At 42.2% G+C, this 21226-nt stretch overlaps 1 protein-coding gene across 3 annotated transcripts in view; it reads left to right on the top strand.

The window, feature by feature from the left end:
* The first annotated feature begins 6587 nt into the window (after positions 1 to 6587).
* SPATA9 (spermatogenesis associated 9) overlaps positions 6588 to 21226 on the top strand; it is a 33364-nt gene continuing 18725 nt past the window's right edge. Inside the window, exons 1-3 of one of the 3 annotated variants that reach the window (XM_006169852.3) lie at positions 6588 to 6769; positions 7247 to 7335; positions 19970 to 20197. In XM_006169852.3, the coding sequence (XP_006169914.1) occupies positions 6754 to 6769; positions 7247 to 7335; positions 19970 to 20197 (333 nt within the window). In that variant the 5' untranslated portion in view covers positions 6588 to 6753. Of the gene's footprint in view, positions 6801 to 7246; positions 7336 to 19969; positions 20198 to 21226 lie in introns of all 3 variants that reach the window. The other 2 variants (XM_006169851.3, XM_006169850.3) reach the window with 2 other exon arrangements.

The raw sequence follows: 21226 nt of genomic DNA, 5'->3' as shown, positions 1-21226 counted from the left end.
TCACAGAAACACAGATCAGTGTTGGACCAAACATATGAGTACCATGACCCAGCCAAGCTGACGTGGAAAATGACCCACCCCACCAACCGAAGGCCACAGTCTCCATTAGTCTTATCTCCTCTGGCCTAGGCATGATGATTGTCATGAGCCCTAGGAGACTGACCTATCGCTACAGTTCTTCCTAACCTCGCCAAGCTCTCATTACGCAATCCTGTACTCCAGCTTGAGGATGTCGATACTCTTCCCCTGTTTGCAACTTTCCTCCTGAATGAACTCTTGCAGTACTCTAGATCATACTCCTTTGTTAGCTCTATCTGTAACAAATGTGTCCTCCCATTCTGAGGCTAATCTAGTCACCTCTTTGTCTTTGTTTGGCTGAACTGAAATTCTTCATACTTTCTTTTATAATTAGGACTTTTCTGTCTTAAAATTTTTCTCTTCAGTGAGATCACATGGTTTTTCTATATTATATTATTTGCAGAAGCTTTCTATTTTGCCTTTTACATTGAGGCCATTAATCTACTTGGAATTTGTATATGATGAAAGTAGGAATACAATTTTTGTTTTTCTCCATCTAAGTACCCAGTTGCTCAAATACTATTTTAAGAATTATTTAATTTTATTTATTATTATTATTTTTAATTCACCAGAGGGGAGGGGGAGTGAGAAAGCAAGCCGCCAGGCATGGGACTCAAACCTTGGGCAGCTGTGTGTCAAGCTGCCAGGCATGGGACTCAAACCTTGGTCAGCTATGTAGGACTCCAGCGCCTTAACCACTTTGCCACCTGCTGGTCTCCCAATACTATTTATTGCAAAGAGTGTCCCTTCCATTTTGTTCTGCGGTGCCATCTATTTTATGTTAAGTGTCCATATATATTATACGTGGATCTGTGATTTTGTTAGTCAACCTGGCTATCCTGTCTACCTCTGTTAGAGTACAGGGATAACTCCTTCCGCCTACTTCTACTTCTTCAAGTGTGTCTTGCTTTGTCCCTTTCCATTCTGAGGTTTTTGATGTAAGGAGCTCAGGCTGGTTCCCTTCCCAGCTGCCCCCATCGAGTCCACAGCTGGCTTCTGGCCTTCCATCGGTTCTTGAACATAACACGCTCATTTCATTCCAATCCCGCTGTTTCTGCTGACTTTCCCATCCTACCTTTCCTTCTCTTTGCCAGTCAAAGTCTAATTCCCAGCCAATCTCAATGCACATCTTTTTCCATGAAGCTTTTTCCCAATTTGTTCATTCCCAAGCGATTCGCCCAGTCAAAAGTCCCAAGCAGTCTAGTCTGTCCCCCCAAAAAGGTCAACTTTACTTAAAAAGTTTAAGTACATATATTCAGTATTATTCCTTGAGCCTATACATTATAATATTATGTGTAATTAAATATGAAATATGTAAAAGCACTTCTATTGAAAACTGATACACAGGGACCAGCAGTTAGCGTAATGGCTATGTCACTGGACTCCCACGTAGTCGACCGTGGTTCACGTCCTGGACCCGGTGGCTTAAAACTCACGCCGGGCGTGTGTGCGTGCGTGCCCAAGATCCCGAGAGGAGAATGGAGGAGAAGGGACTGCGGCGTGACCATCCCCCCTGGGGGATGATTTCTCGCTTTCTATCTCTCTGTCTCTCTCTCTGTCTGACAAGTGCACACAACCTATAGCAAAAACCTCTCCAAAAAAAAAAAACTGATACACATAAGTGCCCCAAAGAAAAGCTCTTGAATGATGGTTTGATCCATGACTTGCTCTTTTCAGAAAATATCATTTTCACTTAAAAGAATGACTGAAAAACTATGGTTATGGAGTTGGGTATTTGTGAGATATTTTCTCAGAATTCAAAGAAGTGAGCCTGTCATTTCAAGGAAAACAATAGACAGTGTTTATTGCCAATGATAAAAGTGAGTTTCAGGGCCGGCTATGGTGTGGTGGTTAAGGTGGCTGGATCCCACATGGTCAGCTGCACGGTTGAGTCCTGGACCTGGAGGCTTGAGGAACATGCTGGGCATGTGTGCGTGTGTGCCTGAGGTCCCAAGACGAGGAAGTGATAGAGGAAAAGGGATTGTGCTGTGACCATTCCCCATGGAGGGTGCTTTCTCATTTTCTCTCTCTCTCACTCTGTCTCTCTCCAGTAAGCACATGTGCCTTTGGACAAAATTAAAATGAAAAAACAAGAAAGATGAGCTTTGAAGTGAAAATTAGCATGAGGGAAAACTTGCACCCAGCACTATGGCAGCTTTGTACGCTATGTCTACACATCTTTAATACAGCTCCCCTCAAGAGGCCGTTAGTTTCCCTCCCTTTGGTTGTTTCTAGTGACTAGAAGGTGGCAGAAGGAAGGAGCTGTCAGACCAAGGTTAGGTTATAAAATGACTGTGGCTCCCGTCTTGAGTGGGCTCACTTGTTCTCTCTCTCTTTTGAGTTACTCTCTATGGGATCAGCTAGCAGGTTGTAAGGTGGCCCCGGGAGAGGCACACTCCAGCAGCCTATGGAGAGGCCCACAGGGCAAGAAACCGAGGCATGCCAGCACCTGTGTGAGTGAGCGTGGCGCTGCATCTCCTGAAGACTGCCAAAGGCACGTGAGTGAGCTCGGAAGTGGACCATCCCTTAGTCGAGCCCTAAGGTGGCAGCAGCCCAGCCAATGCTTTGATTGCAGCCTCTTGAAAGACCCTGAGCCAAAACCAGACACTCTGATTTCTGACCAAAGAAACTGAGATGATAAAGTTTGTTAGTTTAAACTGCAGAGTTTGGGATAATTTCCTAGTTAACAATAGACAATATAACAGGTTCTCAAAACTTGAAGTTAAAGACTTTTCTGATAAGAACGGTGGTGATATTAACAAAGATTTGTTTTTTGGGGAGGTGAAGAGAGGGGTTGCTATATAATAAAATATGTCAACGGAAGATCTGCATAACTCAGAGAATTAATATAGCCAAATAATCAATTCATGATATATAAAAAAATGCATTAGTTTAAAAAAAATTCAAAGTGCAAGATGGAAGAGCACATTTTAATGTACCAGAATATGAAACGTTAATTAGGCTAGCCTAATTGCAGAGTCTGCAGCATACTGGACTGCAGCGCTGGAAGACACATGGCTAACGGTGGATTTGGATCGCCAGGTTGGCCTGAACACACACCATGCATGGGTGTGGATGCCCAAGATCCCAAGGAGCCGAAGGGCTGGGGAAGGTGGATCACAGTGTGACCAGAACCCTGTTGGGAGTTTTCTCTCTCTCTGTCATGTGCACATGTGCTCTATCGTTTAAAAAGAGTTCATTGAGGGGCTGGCAGGTGGCGTGGTGGTTAAGGCACTGTGCTCCCACATGATCGACCACAGTTTGTGTCCTGGACCTGGTGGCTTACTTTCCCACTTGCCCTCTTTCTCTCTCTGGTCAAATTTAAAAATAAAAATAATAAATAAAGGTAAAGAAAAAAAGTTCATTGATAGTTTCTATATTAAACAACGCTTAAAAAACTACCACTGGGGGGGGGTGTCCAGCAGGTGGCGTGGTGGTTAAGGCACTGGAATTCCCACATAGCCGACCACAATTCAAGTCCCAGACCTGGCAGCTTGCTTTCTCACTCTCCCTCTCTCTCCCTCTCTGTCTTGTCCAGCAAAATTCATGTGAAAAATAATAATCATACTAAATAAATCTTTAAAAAAAAAAAAAAAACTACCACCGAGACTAGCAGGTGGCATGGTGGTTAGGGCGTTGGATTTCCACATGGTCAACCACCATTCAAGTCCCGGACCTGATGGCTTGCTTTCTCACTTTCCTGCTCTGTCTCTCTGTCCCTCTCTGGTCAAATTTAAATAAATAAATAAATAAATAAAGTTACATAAAATAATTTTTTTCATAAAATAATTAAATTTTTTTAAAAAAACCTACCACTTATGGAATACTGGGAAGGGCATTGCACATGGCATGAATACCAGGAGCCAGGGATCAGGGGTCACGGACCCATCTTAGAGGCTGCCTACCACATGCACTCATAAATATTTCACACATTTCCTAGCACTCATTTTAAACAGGGTAATTATCAATAGACACAGCTCAAGTAAACAAAAGCTACTTGTGATTCTCATTAATGTGTAAGAGTATAAACAGATTTTTTTTTTTTTGGAGAGGTTTTTGCTATAGTGTGCATGCGCTCACCAGAAAGACAGAGAGAGACAGAGAGACAGAAAGCGAGAAATCAACCCCCAGGGGGGATGGCCACACTGCAATCCCTTCTCTTTCATTTTCCTCTTGGGATCTTGGGCACGCATGCATATGTGCCTGGCATGAGTGTAAGCCACCGGGTCCAGGACTCAAACCACGGTGGACTACATGAGTCCAGCGATGTAACCATTATGCCAATTGCTCTCCCTAAACAGATTTTTAAGACTGCTATTCAAAGATGAACGATATTGGCTTTTCATGTGGAAAGATGGCAGGCAGTTGATAATATTTAGGAGTTGATAATACATGTCTAATTTTAAATTTTTCATAACAATAAACTCTTTTCCTCCAAATACTAGTATGAGGAGGCTTTCAGAAAGCTCATAGAAAATGTGTATTATGAAAAAACTATGCATGGCTCTCAAAACATTCAGCATCAAAATAACTCATATTTTAATTCCGTTTTCCGTGAACTTTTTGAAGACCCCTTATAGTTACAATAGTTCTAGAAGATACAGAAATGCATGTTTAAATAGAGTAGTAGGGCCAGCCCAGTTAAGGCTGCTGGATCCTGCATGGCAACTGTGCTGTTTGAGTCCTGGACCTGGTGGCTTGAAAAACACGCTGTGTGTGTGTGTCCACCCGAAATCCTCAAAAGAGAATGGAAAAGAAGGGACTGTGGCATGGCATCCCCCATCCTGGGAGGGTGCTTTCTCACTTTCTCTCTCTGTCTCTCTCCAGAGAGCACACATGCCCTATAGCCCAAATAAAAGCATATTTAAGAGTGCTTAAGGAAGATGACTGCTGACATTTATGGACTTTTCTATCTAAAAAAGCATTAAATGCATAAGGATATGAGTATAGAACTATGATTAAACACAAACCAAAATATCATCCAATGAGGTCACAAGTAAAAGCGATTTTATGTGTGGTAGGATTTGCCTATTCCGTCATCCTCTGTCATTTCACCATTCTCCTTCCAGGTAGAGGACCGGTAAGAAAAGGCAGGAAGGACTTTGTTAGCACAACACTCAACACCAGTTCCACCGGAAGTGCGGGAAACGCTCACATGGGGAATGCCGGCCTTGTACATTTGTTCATTCTACAGAACGCCCCCCCGGGGGGAGGGGACTGATGGAAAGTGGAGAAAATCCAGTGGGGAGCTAGGACTTCGAAATGGGTCCGTGGACAGCATAGCCAGAGGGTGCAGGGAGTGCAGAGCAGGGGAAAAGGCAGAGGGAGGGGGTACCAGGAGTGCTCTGGGTAGATTCTGGGGGCCAACCACTGTGACGGACAGACGTGTTTCATATCTCCTAGGCTTGGAGAGTGCATGTTCGTCATTCTCTAGTAAGATTTTCTTTCCAGGGACCTGCAGGTGGTATGGTGGTTAAGGCCTGTCTGACTCTCACATGGCAGACCATGATTTGAGTCCTGGACCTGGTGGCTTGCTTTCTTACTTTCTCTCTCTCTCTCTAGTGAGTATACATGCCCTATAGCAAAATTTTAAAAATAGTAAATATAATTACATAAATAATTCTTTTAAAAAAGATTTTTTTTTCAGACAGTAGCGTAAACTCTCTAAATATTAAGGGCATAATTAGTTTCAGCATTCGGGTCACAAGGGAGAGGGGCAGGTTCTGTTTTGGTTTAGGAGAGGTGGGTGTGGAGTGGAGGAGGGGTTCTCAGGCAGGGGTTCACTGTCTTAAGGGTTAAGGACAGTGCAAGAGCTGGCCTTGGGCAGGTTTTGCATGCCAGCAGAATCCTCTGATGAAGAATTCGCCTTCCAAACAGCTCCCATGAACAGACTTCAGCAGCCACAGCCTCGTGCTTACTGAAGAAAATGGTCTAGCCGCACTTGAATATAATACCTTCAAATTCAAGTGGGGTTGGAGTTAACCTACTCTCAACTCTTGCACGCTAAAATTCCACTAGATTGTCAGTTAACCTACTTGATACCAATTTCCCCCAGGTTTGATCAGGAGAAAAGAACGGTCCTCGAGAGTAGGAGAGTACTAGGAGGGTAAACAGTGAAGAAAAATGAGATGGGCTTATGAGGACGACAAGCCGGACTTGATGGTTCTGCCTGGGTATGACCCAGCGATCCTCATTTGGGTGAGGGAAAAACAATCTGCTCAGAGGCTTTCTGAATTAGCCACTGGTTTTCTTTTCCATTTGGCATCATATGTGAAGCAGTTCTTTTCAAGTGCATGCCAGCTCTTTTCAAAGAGATCTTTGTTCTCAGACGATCCATTAATTGAAGTATCACTGCAGAATTTGGGACAAAATTCCATTGATATTGCTGGCCTCCTTACTGTGGCTCCTTTTTCAGTCCCCTCACTCCTCCTCTTACGTCTCTCCTTGCCAGAGTGGTCTCGGAAGATTCCATCGGGAGTTCTCAGAGGCCATTGTGCAGTAACAAAGAATTCCTGCAGTGAGCTGCAGTTCTGTCCTTGCCTCGTTCCTGTTCCTGAGGGAAGGCCCCCTCATGCCTCGCTGATGGAGGAGCGGGACCAGCACTGCCCAGGCCTGCCAGCTTGCTGAGCGCCAGGAGCCCAAGCAAGAGCTCATCATGCCAATCAAACCTGTTGGATGGATATGTGGGCAGGTGTTGAAGAACTTTTCTGGAAGAAGTATATGTAACTTTCTTGTAAAAGGGATATGGGTAGAATAAAGTCCCCAAGGGTTCCCTTGCTTTCTCAGTCTCTTAGAAGGTGAACCTGGTGGTTACATATTCTTTTGAATCATTTTGGGGATTTTTTTCTTTTGTAGGCTTTTTTTGCCGAGGGGCACATGCATTTGCTAGAGACAGACAGGAAGAAGGAAAGACAGAGATACAGAGAGAGGGAAAGTGGGAAATCACCACCCCAGGGGGATGGCCATACTACAATCCTTTCTCCTTCATTCTCCTCTTGGGATTTTGGACATACACTCACACGGGCCTGCGTGATTTTCAAGCGGCCAGGTCCAGGACTCCAACCATGGTCAGCCATGTGAGAATCCAGCACCTTAACCACCACGCCGCCTGCTGGTCCCCTTGGGGAATGTTTTTAACTTTTTTCTTCCTAATCTCTTTTTGTCTTAGTTGAGGGGATCCAGAAAGCAATCATGGACCTCATAGATGAGTTTAAAGATGAATTTCCTGCCATCCTAAGATTATCACAGTCTAATCAGGTAATGTGATGCAATAACTTTTTGAAAAGAACACAAAAATATTTTTAGTATATCAATTATTTAATGCTTAATTTTGAGATAAGTGCTTGGGGTTCAAGAAAACATTAACTTTGTCTGGAAAAACAAATTTCAAATGGGCTTATGGAAAGCAGAGAAATTGTGGACCAGAAAGAGAGGTAGATATGTGAATTAAGTTTAAAGTCAATGGCTGTGCCACTGGAAATCCGGAAGTCTCTCGGAGCCACAAATGCCATGTAGTTTACTTAAGATTTGTTTAATGTACATGAGAGAAATATCTAGATATACCTAACTAATATCTATGGCAATTAGATTGGTGCAAAAGCTTAACTGAGATCATTGTAAAACTGGAAAGATAAATATAGCATGAGTGTGTGTTTTAATATGGAAAAATAATAATGGTATCAATTTAAACAAAGTATACAAAATGTAGTTTTTTCAACATCTGTTCTAAAAGGCTTTAAAACTGATCAAATATTAGGAGTGGAGAAGGAGAGTGGTAGAGAGTTTTGAAGAGACATACAGCCGTGGAGGAAAAGCACTGTCTTGTTTTGTTAGGGGATACGCGTAACCTGCGAGCCGCACTGGAACGCACACAGTTTACACCGAAGTGTGTTTCAGTCATGTTGATCACAGTGAGAAAAGAATATGCTGTAGAGTTACATGGTACAGTAACAATCTACTTATCCGGAAATCAGACCCTTGGAAATTAAAAATGAGGTACATAGCCAGAACCTGGGAGTAAACGGAAGTCCACTCTGAATAACAGTAATCACAGAGGCCGGCAGGTGGTGTGGCGGTGGAGGCACAGGATTCCCACGTGGCCAGCCATGGTTTGCGTCCCAGACCTGAAGACTAGCTTTCTCATTTTCCCTTTCTCACTCTCTATCTCTCTCTGGTCAAATTAGAAACTAATAATAAGTAGAAGTGAATAGAAATTAAAAGAAAAAAGAAAGAAAAACATAGTAATCACAAAGTCTATATATATCATTCCAAAGGCAAGATATTAGATCTATACCTATATTATATATACTTGTTTATGTGTGTGTGTATGTATATATATATGTGTGTGTGTGTGTATGTGTATATATGTGTGTATATGTATGTGTGTATGTGTATGCATATATGTGTGTATGTATATATGTGTATATGTGTGTGTATGTGTGTGTGTGTGTGTGTGTGTATACATCCAGATAACCAGCTATCAGATTTTTATCAGATACCTATTATTGCTTGGAACTAGAGAGAGGAAATACAGTGATTAGGACATGAAGGTCATGATCCCTTTAGCCAATGAGTTTAATCTAATGGAGACAGTTGTAAACAAGTAATTGCATTAGAATATGCTGTATTGTAGAGGCCTATCTAATTTGGAGGAGTGAATGACTCTCCCCAGAATGGCCAGAGAAAGCTTTGTAGAGGAAAGATGTTTAAATGGTGCCCCAAAGGATGAAAATGAACTTTGCACTTTGAAAATACTTCTCTGGTGTAAGAAGGACAGATGGAATCAAAACTTCCTATAAAATTCTGTTGCAAATGACAGCTAAGCATAAGGACATTGCTGAGACCAGCAGCTGGCATAGCAGTTACATTACTGGACTCCCATATGACTGACCGCAGTTTGAGTCTCAGACCGGGGGGCTTGAAAATCACATTGGAGCATGTGTGTGCGTATCCAAGATCCTGCAAGGAGAACAAAGGAGAAGGGATTGTGGCATCGCCATCCCTCCTGGGAGTGATTTCTCACTCCCCCCACTCTTTTTTTTTAAAAAAAAAGAAGAAGAAGAAGAACATTGTTGATGGGAATACAGAGAACGGGTTAGATATAAAAGATATTTAGCATATTTTGAAAACGGACAGTGTGAGATAAGGATATGGAAAAGTTGGGGAAGACTGGATTTCTTGAGTGGTTGGGAGAAGAGCATATTACAGATTCTGATAATTTAATTGGATCACAGTTTAAGAGGCTATGCTATATTCTGTCCAAGTCATAGATTAGGGTTGTTAATTATGTAGGTTGGAAGCTCCAGAGAAGTCTGGGTTAAAGGTATATACGTAGAAGTCATCAACGCGTAGTGTATAGTTAAACCAGAATGCTGAACGTCATTGCTTAAGAGGGTAGGAATAGAGAGTCCAAGAGATGCCACCGTTTAAAGGGGTCAACAGGAAGTCAGAGGTAGGAAGAGAATTCTCACAGAGGTAAGAGTTGAATTCTATAAAAGCCAAAGGAGGGCCAGCAAGTGGCGTGGTAGTTAAAGCACTACCTTAACATGGTTGAGTGCGGTTCTAGTACCAGACCTGGCAGCTTGCTTTCTAACTTTCCCTGTCTCTCTCCCTCTGGTGAGCACGCATGCCCTGTAGCAAACTGGAAAATAATAAAAGTAATAAATAAAATTAAATAATTATTTTTTATTTATCCATTTAACTTACCCAGACACACACACACACACACACACACACACACACACAACAGGAAAAAATAATTTAAAATGTGAGAAAGTAAGAAAGAAGGCCACCAGGTCCAGGACTTAAACCGTGGTTGGCCATGCGGGAGTGTCTAGTGCCTTAAGCATCACACCACCTTCTGGTCCCTAAATAATTCTTTTTAAAAAACATCAAAGGAGGGACCAGCAGGTGGCATGGTGGTTAAGGTGTTGGACACTCCCACATGGCTGACCATGGTTCGAGTCCTGGACCTGGTGGCTTGCTTTCTCACTTTCCCTCTTTCTCTCTCTCTCTCTATATGTATCTCTCTGGTCAAATTAAAAATAAAATGAATGAATAAAAGTAAATAAATAATTTTTAAAAAGTCATCCAATGTTTAAAAAAATAAATCAAAGGAATAGAGAAAAAGAATGAAGGGATTAGCAGCTATCAGAATCGCCAGAGAAGTTAAGGATGGGAAAAATGTATATACATGTATATTTTTAAAGAATTACTTATTTAGTTTTATGTATTATTAGTATTACTATTTTTAAATTTGCTGTAGGGTATGTGCACTCACCAGAGAGAGACATAAACAGAGAGAGAGAGAAAAAATGAGAAAACTAACCGCCAAGTCCAGGATTTGAACTGCAATCGAACACTTTAACCACCAAGCACTTTAACCACCAAGCCCCCTGCTGGCCCCATGAGATATATTTTTAAAAGTTATCCTCCATGTCAATAAAAATTAAACCAATGCTAGGGACCAGCAGATGGCATAGTGATTACATCACTGGACTCCCATATGGCTGACTGTGGTTCAAGTCCTGGACCCGGTGGCTTGAAACACATTCTGGGCATGTGTGTGTGCGTGCCCAGGATCCCAAGAGAATGGAATAGAAGGGATTGGGGTGTGGGAGGATTGGGGTGTGGGGGGATTGGGGTGTGACCATCCCTCCTGGGGGGGTGATTTCTTGCTTTCTGTCTCTCTGTTTCTCTGGCGAGCCCTATAGCAAAAATCTCTCTCTAAAAAAAAAATAAAAATAAAAAATAAAAGGAACCAATGCTTAGTGGGTGAAATGGAACCTTACTCACCAGTAATACTTGCTGTGTACGTAAACTCCTGTTTAGACAAAATAGCTTTCCATTTTGTGATCTGACTAGGTGATTGTTATCTGCACAAATGATTCCAATTACAAAACCCGCTCGTTTCTAAACGCGAATGAACTGGCAGACATTCTGGCTTACCATCGAGTCACAGGAGCTTTAACTGTCCGGGCCTGCTGCGTTGCTTAGCAATGGACAGTTCTGAGACTTGGGGAACTGGCTGCTCCAAGATGTGCGCGTCTCTGCTCCTACAGACAGCACCGCTGGACTGCACAACCCCTGTACAAATCGCTCATTGTATGGGCACGGACTCCACTGCAGTTCACTGAGAAGAGCCTGTGGTAAGGCCTGGAAGGTCGTAGCCCTGGGGAAGTGACCTTGCAGTGTGGGTCATCCTGGGAAGAGGAGGCGTGGCTGGATAGGAAGCAGGACTGCAACTCCAAGGGCTGGCCTTCGGCTGTCAGGGCAGGCAAGTGCTTTCTCCTTTCCGAGCTCCCTCTCTGGGGTCTAGACTTTGAGGAGAGGCGATACTAGAGTGTAGTTTTCCCTGTGATCCAACCCCAAGACTGCGGCCACTGCGTGCACCCATGATCCCAGTGGGATAGGAGGTAGATACAGGAGGATTGCAACAGAGCAAGACCCTCCTTTAGTACAAAACAAAATTGAACTCTAGAGACCAAATTGGATTTTGTGGTTCTGTATCTTAGACTTGTTGTCTACTTTTTTCCCTCTTTTTAGCCTCCTAGCTTTGATGTAGGGTTTTGGAATATTGAAGACTTTTTTGTTATGCTGGGGAGTACTGGGGGACAGGTGGGCAGGCATCCATGCTTCGTGCAGGAGTCAAACGTTGAAGGCTTATGAAGTAGTGGCAATTATTTTATTTTACTTAAAGTTTATTTATTTTAATTTGACCAAAGAGTGAGAGAGAGAGGAAGTGAGAAAGCAAGCCACCAGGTTCAGGACTCAAACCATAGTCGGCCATGTGGGAGTCCAGCACCCTTAACCACCATGCCACCTGCCAGCCCCAAGTAGTGGCAATTATTACCAGTAAAGCCTCAAGGCAAATATTAGGAAGCCAGAGAGGCCTGGAACTGGCCTTCCCAAGCTGTGAGTCTCCTACCACTGCCAACATTAGAGAAACTGGAGTTTTATCTCATCAAAGAAGTACCACTTTCCTTACAACTCTCGTTATCTCTTTCTACATTCTAATTAGCCTCATTATCACTAGAGCTATAAGGGTGGTCTATGGGGAAACTGATATTCTGATCCCCAAACAACCGAGTTCCTATTTCCCACTCATCAAAGTAATTTACTTCGATGAAATTTACACCACTCAGAGAAGAGCATAATGTTGAAGCTACTTTTATGTTTAACTTTTAAAACACATTATTCTTTTCCCACCATTTACTTTAAAGAATGTGTTGCTGAGATGGGTTCGAAACCTGAGTCGTTAAGGGATATTATGGCACATTTGAAGTGATTTGCTCTTCAAAAATAAACTATCCAGAAAACAGTGCTAATACTTAACTGGTAACTAAATTGGTTTTAACGTCAGACTGTAAGTGCTGCAAAATATTGTTTTTATGGTTTCCAGGGTGATGTATGTTCCTGAACACAGTAGAAGAAATGGTTTTAAGGATATCTAGAAGGCTTTAGTAATTGAATTAAATTTTAAACTCTCTAAATTTTGTGATTAGTATGTAAATATTTTCTGCCAGGCATCTATTGACTTAGGGAAAGGCTGTCTTGCTTGCTTGGAGCAAAGAACGATTTTATGGGCGTGATGGTGGACTATGTAAGCAGGAGTATGCCCAGAATAGTGGTTACTAGATAGTTCTTCTTAAAGATTTGAAGCAAAGTTCTTTTCTGGAGCTGAGGAAGTTAATTTTAGCATCTTGGCTTGGGAGTGGCCTCTGAGGTCCAGTCCTCTCAACCTTTTGTCCCCAACAGTTCAGCCCTCAACACCCTTAGTAGCTACTTCCTTAGTAAAGAGTCATTTTTTTAAGGTTTACATTTGCAAATTGCAAATGATTTCCACATGAGGACTTAAAAATAGTAAACCTTTACTTAATTGCCAGTGGATGTGTGTGTTTGCCAGAGAAAGACAGAGAGAGAAGGAAAGGGAGAAAGCACCTCCCCGTGGGGTATGACCATGCCTCAGTCCCTTCCCCATTTCTCCCTCCAGTCAGGATTTGGACACACACACGCGCGCGCACGCGCGCACACACACACACACACACACACACACACACACACACAGCCCGCTGGAGTGTTTTCTGAGCCACCAAGTCCAGGACTGCAAGCACACAGTAAGCCATGTGGGATTTGTCTCCCTCTACTCCAGGCTACAGAGTCAGCCCTGTAAACCTTTAACTTTGAACAAAGAAATAGGTACGCTAATCAGGGAATTAAAAAATTGTAATTCAGATGACACTGGAATGAGCTAAATCTTTTATGGTAAATAGGGTTGATTTTTGTGAGCTTTTAATACTTAAAGGTGTTTTTTTTTCTGTTATTATTTTGCATTGAACCATATACTACTAAGTAGGGAGTTTTGAATAGAACATATTTGAATCTGTTTCAAAAATTTGGATTTTTACATCTAAAGAATTTGATGTCTACAATGAATTCTCTCTACTTGTTTTTAAAATGTGGGGCAGGGCCAGCCCACGGCATGGTGGTTAAGGTCTAGCTCTCACATGGCCAACTTCATGGTTTGAGTTCCAGACCCATCAGCTTAAGAAACATGGCCAGCACAGCACGCGTGTGTACCTGTGTGCCTGGAATCCCGAAAGGGAGGGAAGATGGAGGAGAAGCAGCTGCCGTACAACCACACCTTTTGAGGGGTACTTTCTCATTTTCCCTCTCTCAGTCTGTCTCTCACTGGCCAGCACACAAACCCTCTGACAAAAATTGAAAAATGAAACAAAAACAAAACAAAGTGGAACAAAAACTGCTGAGGATGCACCCATGTCTAGAAATGACTTGTAGTGGTATTGGGGTTTCTAAATATATGGAGAATATGACCATAACTAGAATGTTCTATAATTCAGTTATATTTTTGTCTTTGGTGAGTTGTTTCTGATGACATACTATCATCATTGTGAAAGCTGCAGAGTACATTCTGTACTGAAAAATATCTGGGTGGTTTATACTGTAACATTTGGTGTATTTCTGATATATAAATATATATATGTGTGTGTGTGTGTGTGTGTATGTATGTATATATATATATATATATATATATATATATATGTGTGTGTGTGTGTGTATATATATACATATATATATATACATATAAACCAGAGAGACAGAGTGAGAGAATGAGAGAGGGAAAGCGAGAAAGGAAGTTACCAGATCTGGGACTAGAACTACAGTCAGCCATGTGGGAATCTAGCAGCCTTAACCACCACATCACCTGCTGGCCCCTGATATATATATTTTTAAGAATTGTTTATTTTTATTTTATTTATTCACTCATTTATTTAAATTCGACCAGAGAGAGAGACAGAGAGGGAGAGAGGGAAAGAAAGCAAGCCATTAGGTCTAGGACTCGAACCGTGGCTGGCCATGTGGGAGTGTCTAGCACCTTATCCACCATGCCACCTGGTGCCCCCTATTCCTGATATTTATCAACTTGTTATATTTTCTGATACTTAACTTTCATTTTAACAAATATTTATAGACTACCTATTAAGTACTGCTGTCATCCAACTTACATCCTGGTCCAGTAGAAAAGCAATGGACAACAAAAACGCTCTATAGTATGTCACTGGTAAATCTTTGTATTTTTTTGTTTTTGGCAGGTTTTTTTTTTTTTTTCTTTTTTGCTACAAGGTATGTGCACTTGCTGGAGAGACAGAAAGAGATGGAGAAAGAAAGAAAGTGAGAAATCACCCCTGAGGGGAATGGCCATGTTGTAATTCCTTCTACTCTATTCTCCTCTTGGGATTTTGGGCACACACACATATGCACCTGGCATGAGTTTCAAACCTCCAGGCCTGAGATTCGAACCATGGCTGACCACATAGAGTCCAGTGCCTTAACCACTACGTCACCTGCTGACCCTGGTAAATCTTTAAAGAAAAAAATTTTTAGGCTTTTGCCATAGTGTGTGTGTGCTAGCCAGAGAGAGAGAGAGACAGTGAGAGGGAAAGTGAGAAATCACCCTCCCCCCCCAAGGGGATTGGCCATGCCATAGTCCCTGTTCCATTCTCCTCTCGGGATTTCAGGCATAGAAACACATACATCCAGTGTGATTTTTTTTTTTTAAAGAGGTTTTTGCTATAGGGCACATGCGCTCACCAGACAGACAGAGAGAGACAGAGAGACAGAAAGTGAGAAATCACCCCCCAGGGGGGATGGCCACACTGCAATCCCTTCTCCTCCATTCTCCTCTCGGGATCTTGGGTATGCACGCACACGCGCCTGGCGTGAGTTTTAAGCCACCGGGTCCGGGATGTGAACTGTGGTCGACTTCATGGGAGTCTAGCGACATAGCCATTACGCTAACTGCTGGTCCCCTCCAGTGTGAATTTTTAAGAGTAAAAAGCAGAAGCAATAGAAATGGAAATCCACCATTAAAATTGCCTAGGACAAAGAAATGGGCATGATTCTATTTTAAAAAAAAGAAAAAGAAATCAGGATATACATTCAAAGAATGGAGCTCAGATGGATAAGATGAAGCAGGATTGTAGAATCAATTGTTTTTCTTTAGTTTGTTATAGGGTGCATGTGTTCACCAGAAAAAGACAGAGAAGGAGAGAGAAAGTGAGAAAGTGTCCCCCCAGGGGGGAAAACAACCATGCAGTCCCTTCTCCTCCATTCTCCTCAGTATTTTGGGCATGCACGCACACATGCCTGTAGTGTTTCTCAAGCCACCAGTTCTGGGACTTGAACCGTGCAGTTGGTCCCATGGCTCCAGCAGAATCCATCTCCCCTAACCACCACATCGCCTGGCTGGCCCTCTGGAATCGCCTGATGCTGTTTCCTTTGATAAATGACTGTTAAGTACCATTGTGTGCCTGTGAGGTGTGATGGTTGTAGGGGGTTGAAATTTCTGCTCTGGCCACTGGCGATGTGCCCAAACAACGGTGATGGCAAACAAAACCATTTGAACTTGTACACCACAACCAACTCCAATTCTGGGATACTAGATAAAGAGGGAAAAAAGACGTGTGCATTGGGGGAGAGAAATGTAAACTTACTGATTTGGGGTCAACATTTTAATTTACACACATAGCTTGGTAAGAAAATACACAGGACCTTCAAAAAGTTTGTGGAAAATTTGTATTCTGAAAAAATTGTATGTTTTTGCACTGAAATAAAATCACAGTTTCAATTCCATTTTATGTGAATGTTTTGAAGTTCTTCATACATAGCATAGGTTATAAACAAAAGAGAAAAGCTAGTATCTTTAAAAAATTTTAAAGAGCTTTTATTTAAAAACAGTCTTACACATGTGTGTGCCCAAAAATCCCAGGAGGAGAATGGAGGAAAAGAGATTGTAGCATGGCCATCCCCTTTGGGGTGTGATTTCTCACTCTCCCTCTCTCTGTCTCTCTCTGCAAGTGTATGCGCCCAATGGTGAGAACCTTAAATACAATAAAAATATTCTTGCTAGAGCTAGTTACCTAGTTAAAAAAGTAACTCACTGAGAATAAGAGTGAATTGCAATCACCACCATAAATTTGTGACCAAGCCTCATTCTGGATCTACAGGAATGTAAATAGCTTCTTCTCCGTTGTCACTTTTATATCCCTAGAGCAACACAGAACCATTGAGCATGGCACGCACTCACTCGCCATATTACAGTACTCCTCTTAAAAGCAACCAGGAGGTCTTCTCTGGAAAGAGTCCATTGGGTATTTTGTGGCAGGGAAAATAAAGATGATCAGAAACATTTTGTTGTCACAGTAGCAATTCTTTCAAATGTATCTAGGAAAATATCAAAAAAGAACAATTTTTAAACTATGAAGGAAAGCACAGCTAACTGTAACAACTGCTTGTTAAAGGGAAACAAAGACCATATTCATTAGAGACAGGAGTCCACAGGAAAAGCCAGAAATTCACGACGACGCCAAAGATAGGGAAGATAATACAGAGAATGCTAAAATATTATCATAATGCACTAAAATTTTTAAAAATGTTGTTTATAGGGGCCAGCAGGTGGTGTGGTGGTTGAGGCCCTGGACTCCCACATGGCCAACTGTGGTTCAAATCCTGGACCTGGTGACTTGCTTTCTCATTTTCTCTCTTTCTCTCTGGTCAAATTAAAAAGTAATAGTAATAAATAGAGTTAAATTAAATAATTAGCTTTGAAATGTTGTTTATAATAAATTGTATACATATTTTGGTCAACCCAAATTATGCGAACCCTACTTTTGATTAATAAATTATCAATTACGAATAGGCTTATTTTTATACGGAGATGAAATTTCAGAAAGACCGTGTTAAACAAGCAGAAGGCTTGCGTAAGCCAATGGCATGGCGGTTAAGGCAGCTGGGTCCCACATGGCTAACTCTGCGGCTGGAGTCCTGGGCCGGCAGATTAAAGAACATGCTGGGTGCATGAGCCTGCAGGCCCGGAAGTCCTGCGAGGAAAGTGGAGGAGAAGGGATTGTAGTGAAGCCACCCCTGGGTGTGGGGAGTGATTTCTCACTTTCCCTCTCTGTCTCACTGTCTCTCTGGAGAGTGCACATGCCTGATAGCAAAAATTAAAACAAAAAAAGAAGGGGAAGGTTGAATGGAACCTTACAGTGTGACGTTCTGGGAATCACTCGAGGTCCGTTAACACAATTGATGTGTAGAGTCAGGGACTCCAGGTCGACATGTACAGAGCGTCAGGATTTTTGAAAGAAACTTACAAAAAGAAGATGAGGAAACTGCGCCATGCTGACATGTGACTCTGAATGTTTGAACAAGTGACAGTTTCATTGAAGGTGGAACTGCGCGTGCCCACTCCCGTCTGCCCTGGAAATTCAGCCCTCTCCTCATGATAATGCATTCTACTCACACGAAGCACAATGGAGCTGAAGTGAGCAGTAAGACCAAACTTACTCCAGCGGCTCCACTGAGGAGGCGCTGGGAGGCCGGTGCAGGAAAGCATGGAGTCACAGGAGAAACCACCCATATGTGCAGGAGCCCTGGCCGCTGAGGTGCTCGCAGCCGGGGGGGTAATAGTATCACCTCATGCTGTTCGCTTCTCTACCTGCCATGTCACTGCTTTTAGGACTGCTCCTGTCCGGGGTGGCTCAGCAGTGAAGCAGCTGTAGCAGGCCACCGTGTATTATAAATCGCGTTCTCTGTTAGTATTGAGCAGGAGCGGTGAGCTCACCCATGGGCTAATAGGCTTCTTCAGTAACATTAACCGGTCAGACCACAGCAGGGCACCACACGCGACAGACATACGTCCTTATCGACAGGCTAGAATAGCTTTTGGTTATCATCAATGGCAAATGCTGAACAGTAAGAGGAATAGCATAATAAAGTTATTTCAGGGTAAAATTGAGACACTGTAAGTAAATATACAGATGTTAGCTCTTAGATAAATATATGTTCATTGTAGGCAAAAAAAAAAAAAAAAATCCGCCTAAAATATATTTTGCAGGGTGGCAAGATGATTAAGGCACTGGACTCCCACATAGCTGACTGCAGTTTGAGCCCCAGACTCGGTGGCTTAAAAATCACAACAGGCACATGTGTGTCCCCCAAATCCCAGAATAGACTAGAGGAGATTAAGGTGCAGCCATCGCCCCAGGGGGCAATTTCTCATTTTCCCTCTCCCTGTCTCTGGTGAGTGCACGACCTGCAACAAAAACTAAAAACAAAACAAAAGATACTTTACATTTCTATATTTAGATACAGTAAGTATTTAGATATTCAAAGTTACTTATTTGTTATTAACCAATGCTTTTTTTCTGAGTTACATACTAAGAAGCCAGAACGGCCCATTAAATGACTTAAATGAATAATGGAAATGCTTGTCCGTTGCTTAGAATATAGTCTAACCACATTGTAAGTAGTTTCTCCAATTCACTATTTCATCATTTAAAATGTAAAGAAAACTGGGAAAATATTTGTAGTAGTTTTGAGTAAGCATTACTACTTGAATAACCCAAACGTTGAATAATATTTAAGAATTCTTGTTTACTTTTGCAAGAGCTTTATTTATATATATATATATATTTTTTCTTTTTTTGAGAGAGAGAGATTTTTGCTATAGGGCATGTGCCCTTGCCAGAGAGCTGCAATCCCATCCCCATTTTCCTCGTGGGATTTTGGACATGCATGTACACGTACCTGGCATGAGTTTTAAGCTGCCGGGTCCGGGAATCTAGCTGTGGTTGACTGTGTGGGAGTCTAACTATGTACCCATTATGCCATTTATTGGTTCCAATTTATTTAGTTTTTGATTTTTGCCATAGGGCACATGTGCTCGACAGACGCCAGAGAGAGGGAAAGTGAGAAACCACTCCCCAGGGGGAATGACCACGCTGCAATCTCTTCTCCTCAACTCTCCTCTCGCGATTTTGGGCACACATTCACACAGGCCACCATGATTTTCAAGCCGCTGTGTCTGGGGCTCAAACCATGATTGGTCATGTGGGAGTCCAGTACCTTAATTACTTTGTCACCTGCTGACCCCACAATAGTTTCTTTTTTTAAATCAGAAAAAGATATTAATCCAGAGAGAAAAATGAAAAAATTTGTATATTTTGGCTGCTTAGTATAATCTGCCAGTACCTTAATTACTTTGTCACCTGCTGAACCCCACAATAGCTCTTTTTAAAAATCAGAAAAAGATATTAATCCAGAGAGAAAAACGAAAAATTTTTATATTTTGGCTGTTTACTATAATCTGGATATTCATTCTAAGGAAAAAAGTAGCATATATGTATAAAGATTTAAGTGCATGGAGGACACATCTCTGAGCTGAATGCGGGTGTGTAATTATTGGCCACTGAGTTTATACACAGTACTGGGTGCAGTGTGGTTCTATGGCACTTGGTCTCTGTCAGAGATAGACTTTAATAATGCATTGAACAATCACACATCAGTCACTTTTCCAAGGCTTGTTTTTCAGAAAAGAGAAACCACACAGAAAACATCCAGAATTCGAATGGCTATCGCTTTAGCCAAGGTGAATCGGGGAACGTTACTTCAAGGATTAAACAGCATATCCAGGTCCTCCAAGTCCGTGGCCAAACTCCTGCAGCCTCAGCTTGTCTGCAGACTTTTAGAGCTAAGGGACTTATCTCGTCGTCTGCTGAGAGAAGTTAACGCACCGACGCAGCCCCTGTATAACATGCAGGTGAGTACGTATTGCGTTTGCAAGGAGTGTGGAGCTCTCCTAAAGAATCTTGTACATTTGCAGGGCTTGAAAACCAAAGTGAAAATGCAGTGCATTTAGCTGCATGGACAACAGGTACTCGGACAGGAGAAAGGAATGGCTGGCACTCCCATGTGGCTGACCACAGTTCAAGTCCTGGACCTGGTGGCTTACTTTTTCACTTTCTCTCTCTCTACCTCACTTTGTCTTTCTCGAGTCAAAGTTAAAATCAATCAATTAATTAATTTAATTTAATAATTATTTTTAAAAGATTTATTTTATTTATTTATTAATTATTAAACTTGCTATAGTCATCAGAGAGAGAGGGAAAATGAGAAAGCAAGCTGCCAGGTCCAGGACCTGAACCATGGTTGGCCCCAAATACCACGCCACCTTCTGACCCCTTCAATGAGGTCTTGATCCACCCCTAGCTTCAGCTAGCCATGATCATGGGTACACACGTGGCTGGTACTTAGGGAGGCCTCTAGACTTGAACTGGGAACCTTCTCATGTGGGGATTACCATCAGAGCATCTCATTTTACTGCTGCAACACCCTCTGGCCCCACCCATTTCTTGTTTTCTAGATTTTATGCACAGAATTCTGTGTTTTTCAGTCTGGGCATTGTTGAGACCATCTCAATTTTTACTGTAATAAATCTAGAGTCTTGCAAGTCTGGCATCAAAAACCAGAGTGAATCGATTTGAACTCTTCTGTTGAAGGGGGAAATACCAGGCTCAAATTGGGTTAAGCAAAAAAATGAAAGGAGAAATGTCACTCTGTGTAAACAATCCAGAGCTGAGATTCCAGACATAGCTGGACTGGGCACAGGTACTCAGATTAGGCCTTCTAGATCCCATTTTTCTTTCTTCCTATCTCTTGGTTCTGCTTTCTCTATGTTGACCCCTTTCTTAGACTGGCTTTCCCCTTCTGGTCTCAAGATAATTTGCAGCTGTCCCCTAGGCTGTATCTTTCTGGGTTCAACTACGTGCAAGAGAGAATCCTTGACCCG

This window comes from Tupaia chinensis, unplaced genomic scaffold, assembly GCF_000334495.1.
Source record: "Tupaia chinensis unplaced genomic scaffold, TupChi_1.0 Scaffold147554_1, whole genome shotgun sequence".
Classification (NCBI taxonomy): Eukaryota; Metazoa; Chordata; class Mammalia; order Scandentia; family Tupaiidae; genus Tupaia; species Tupaia belangeri.
This window is presented reverse-complemented; position numbering and strand designations above follow the sequence as displayed.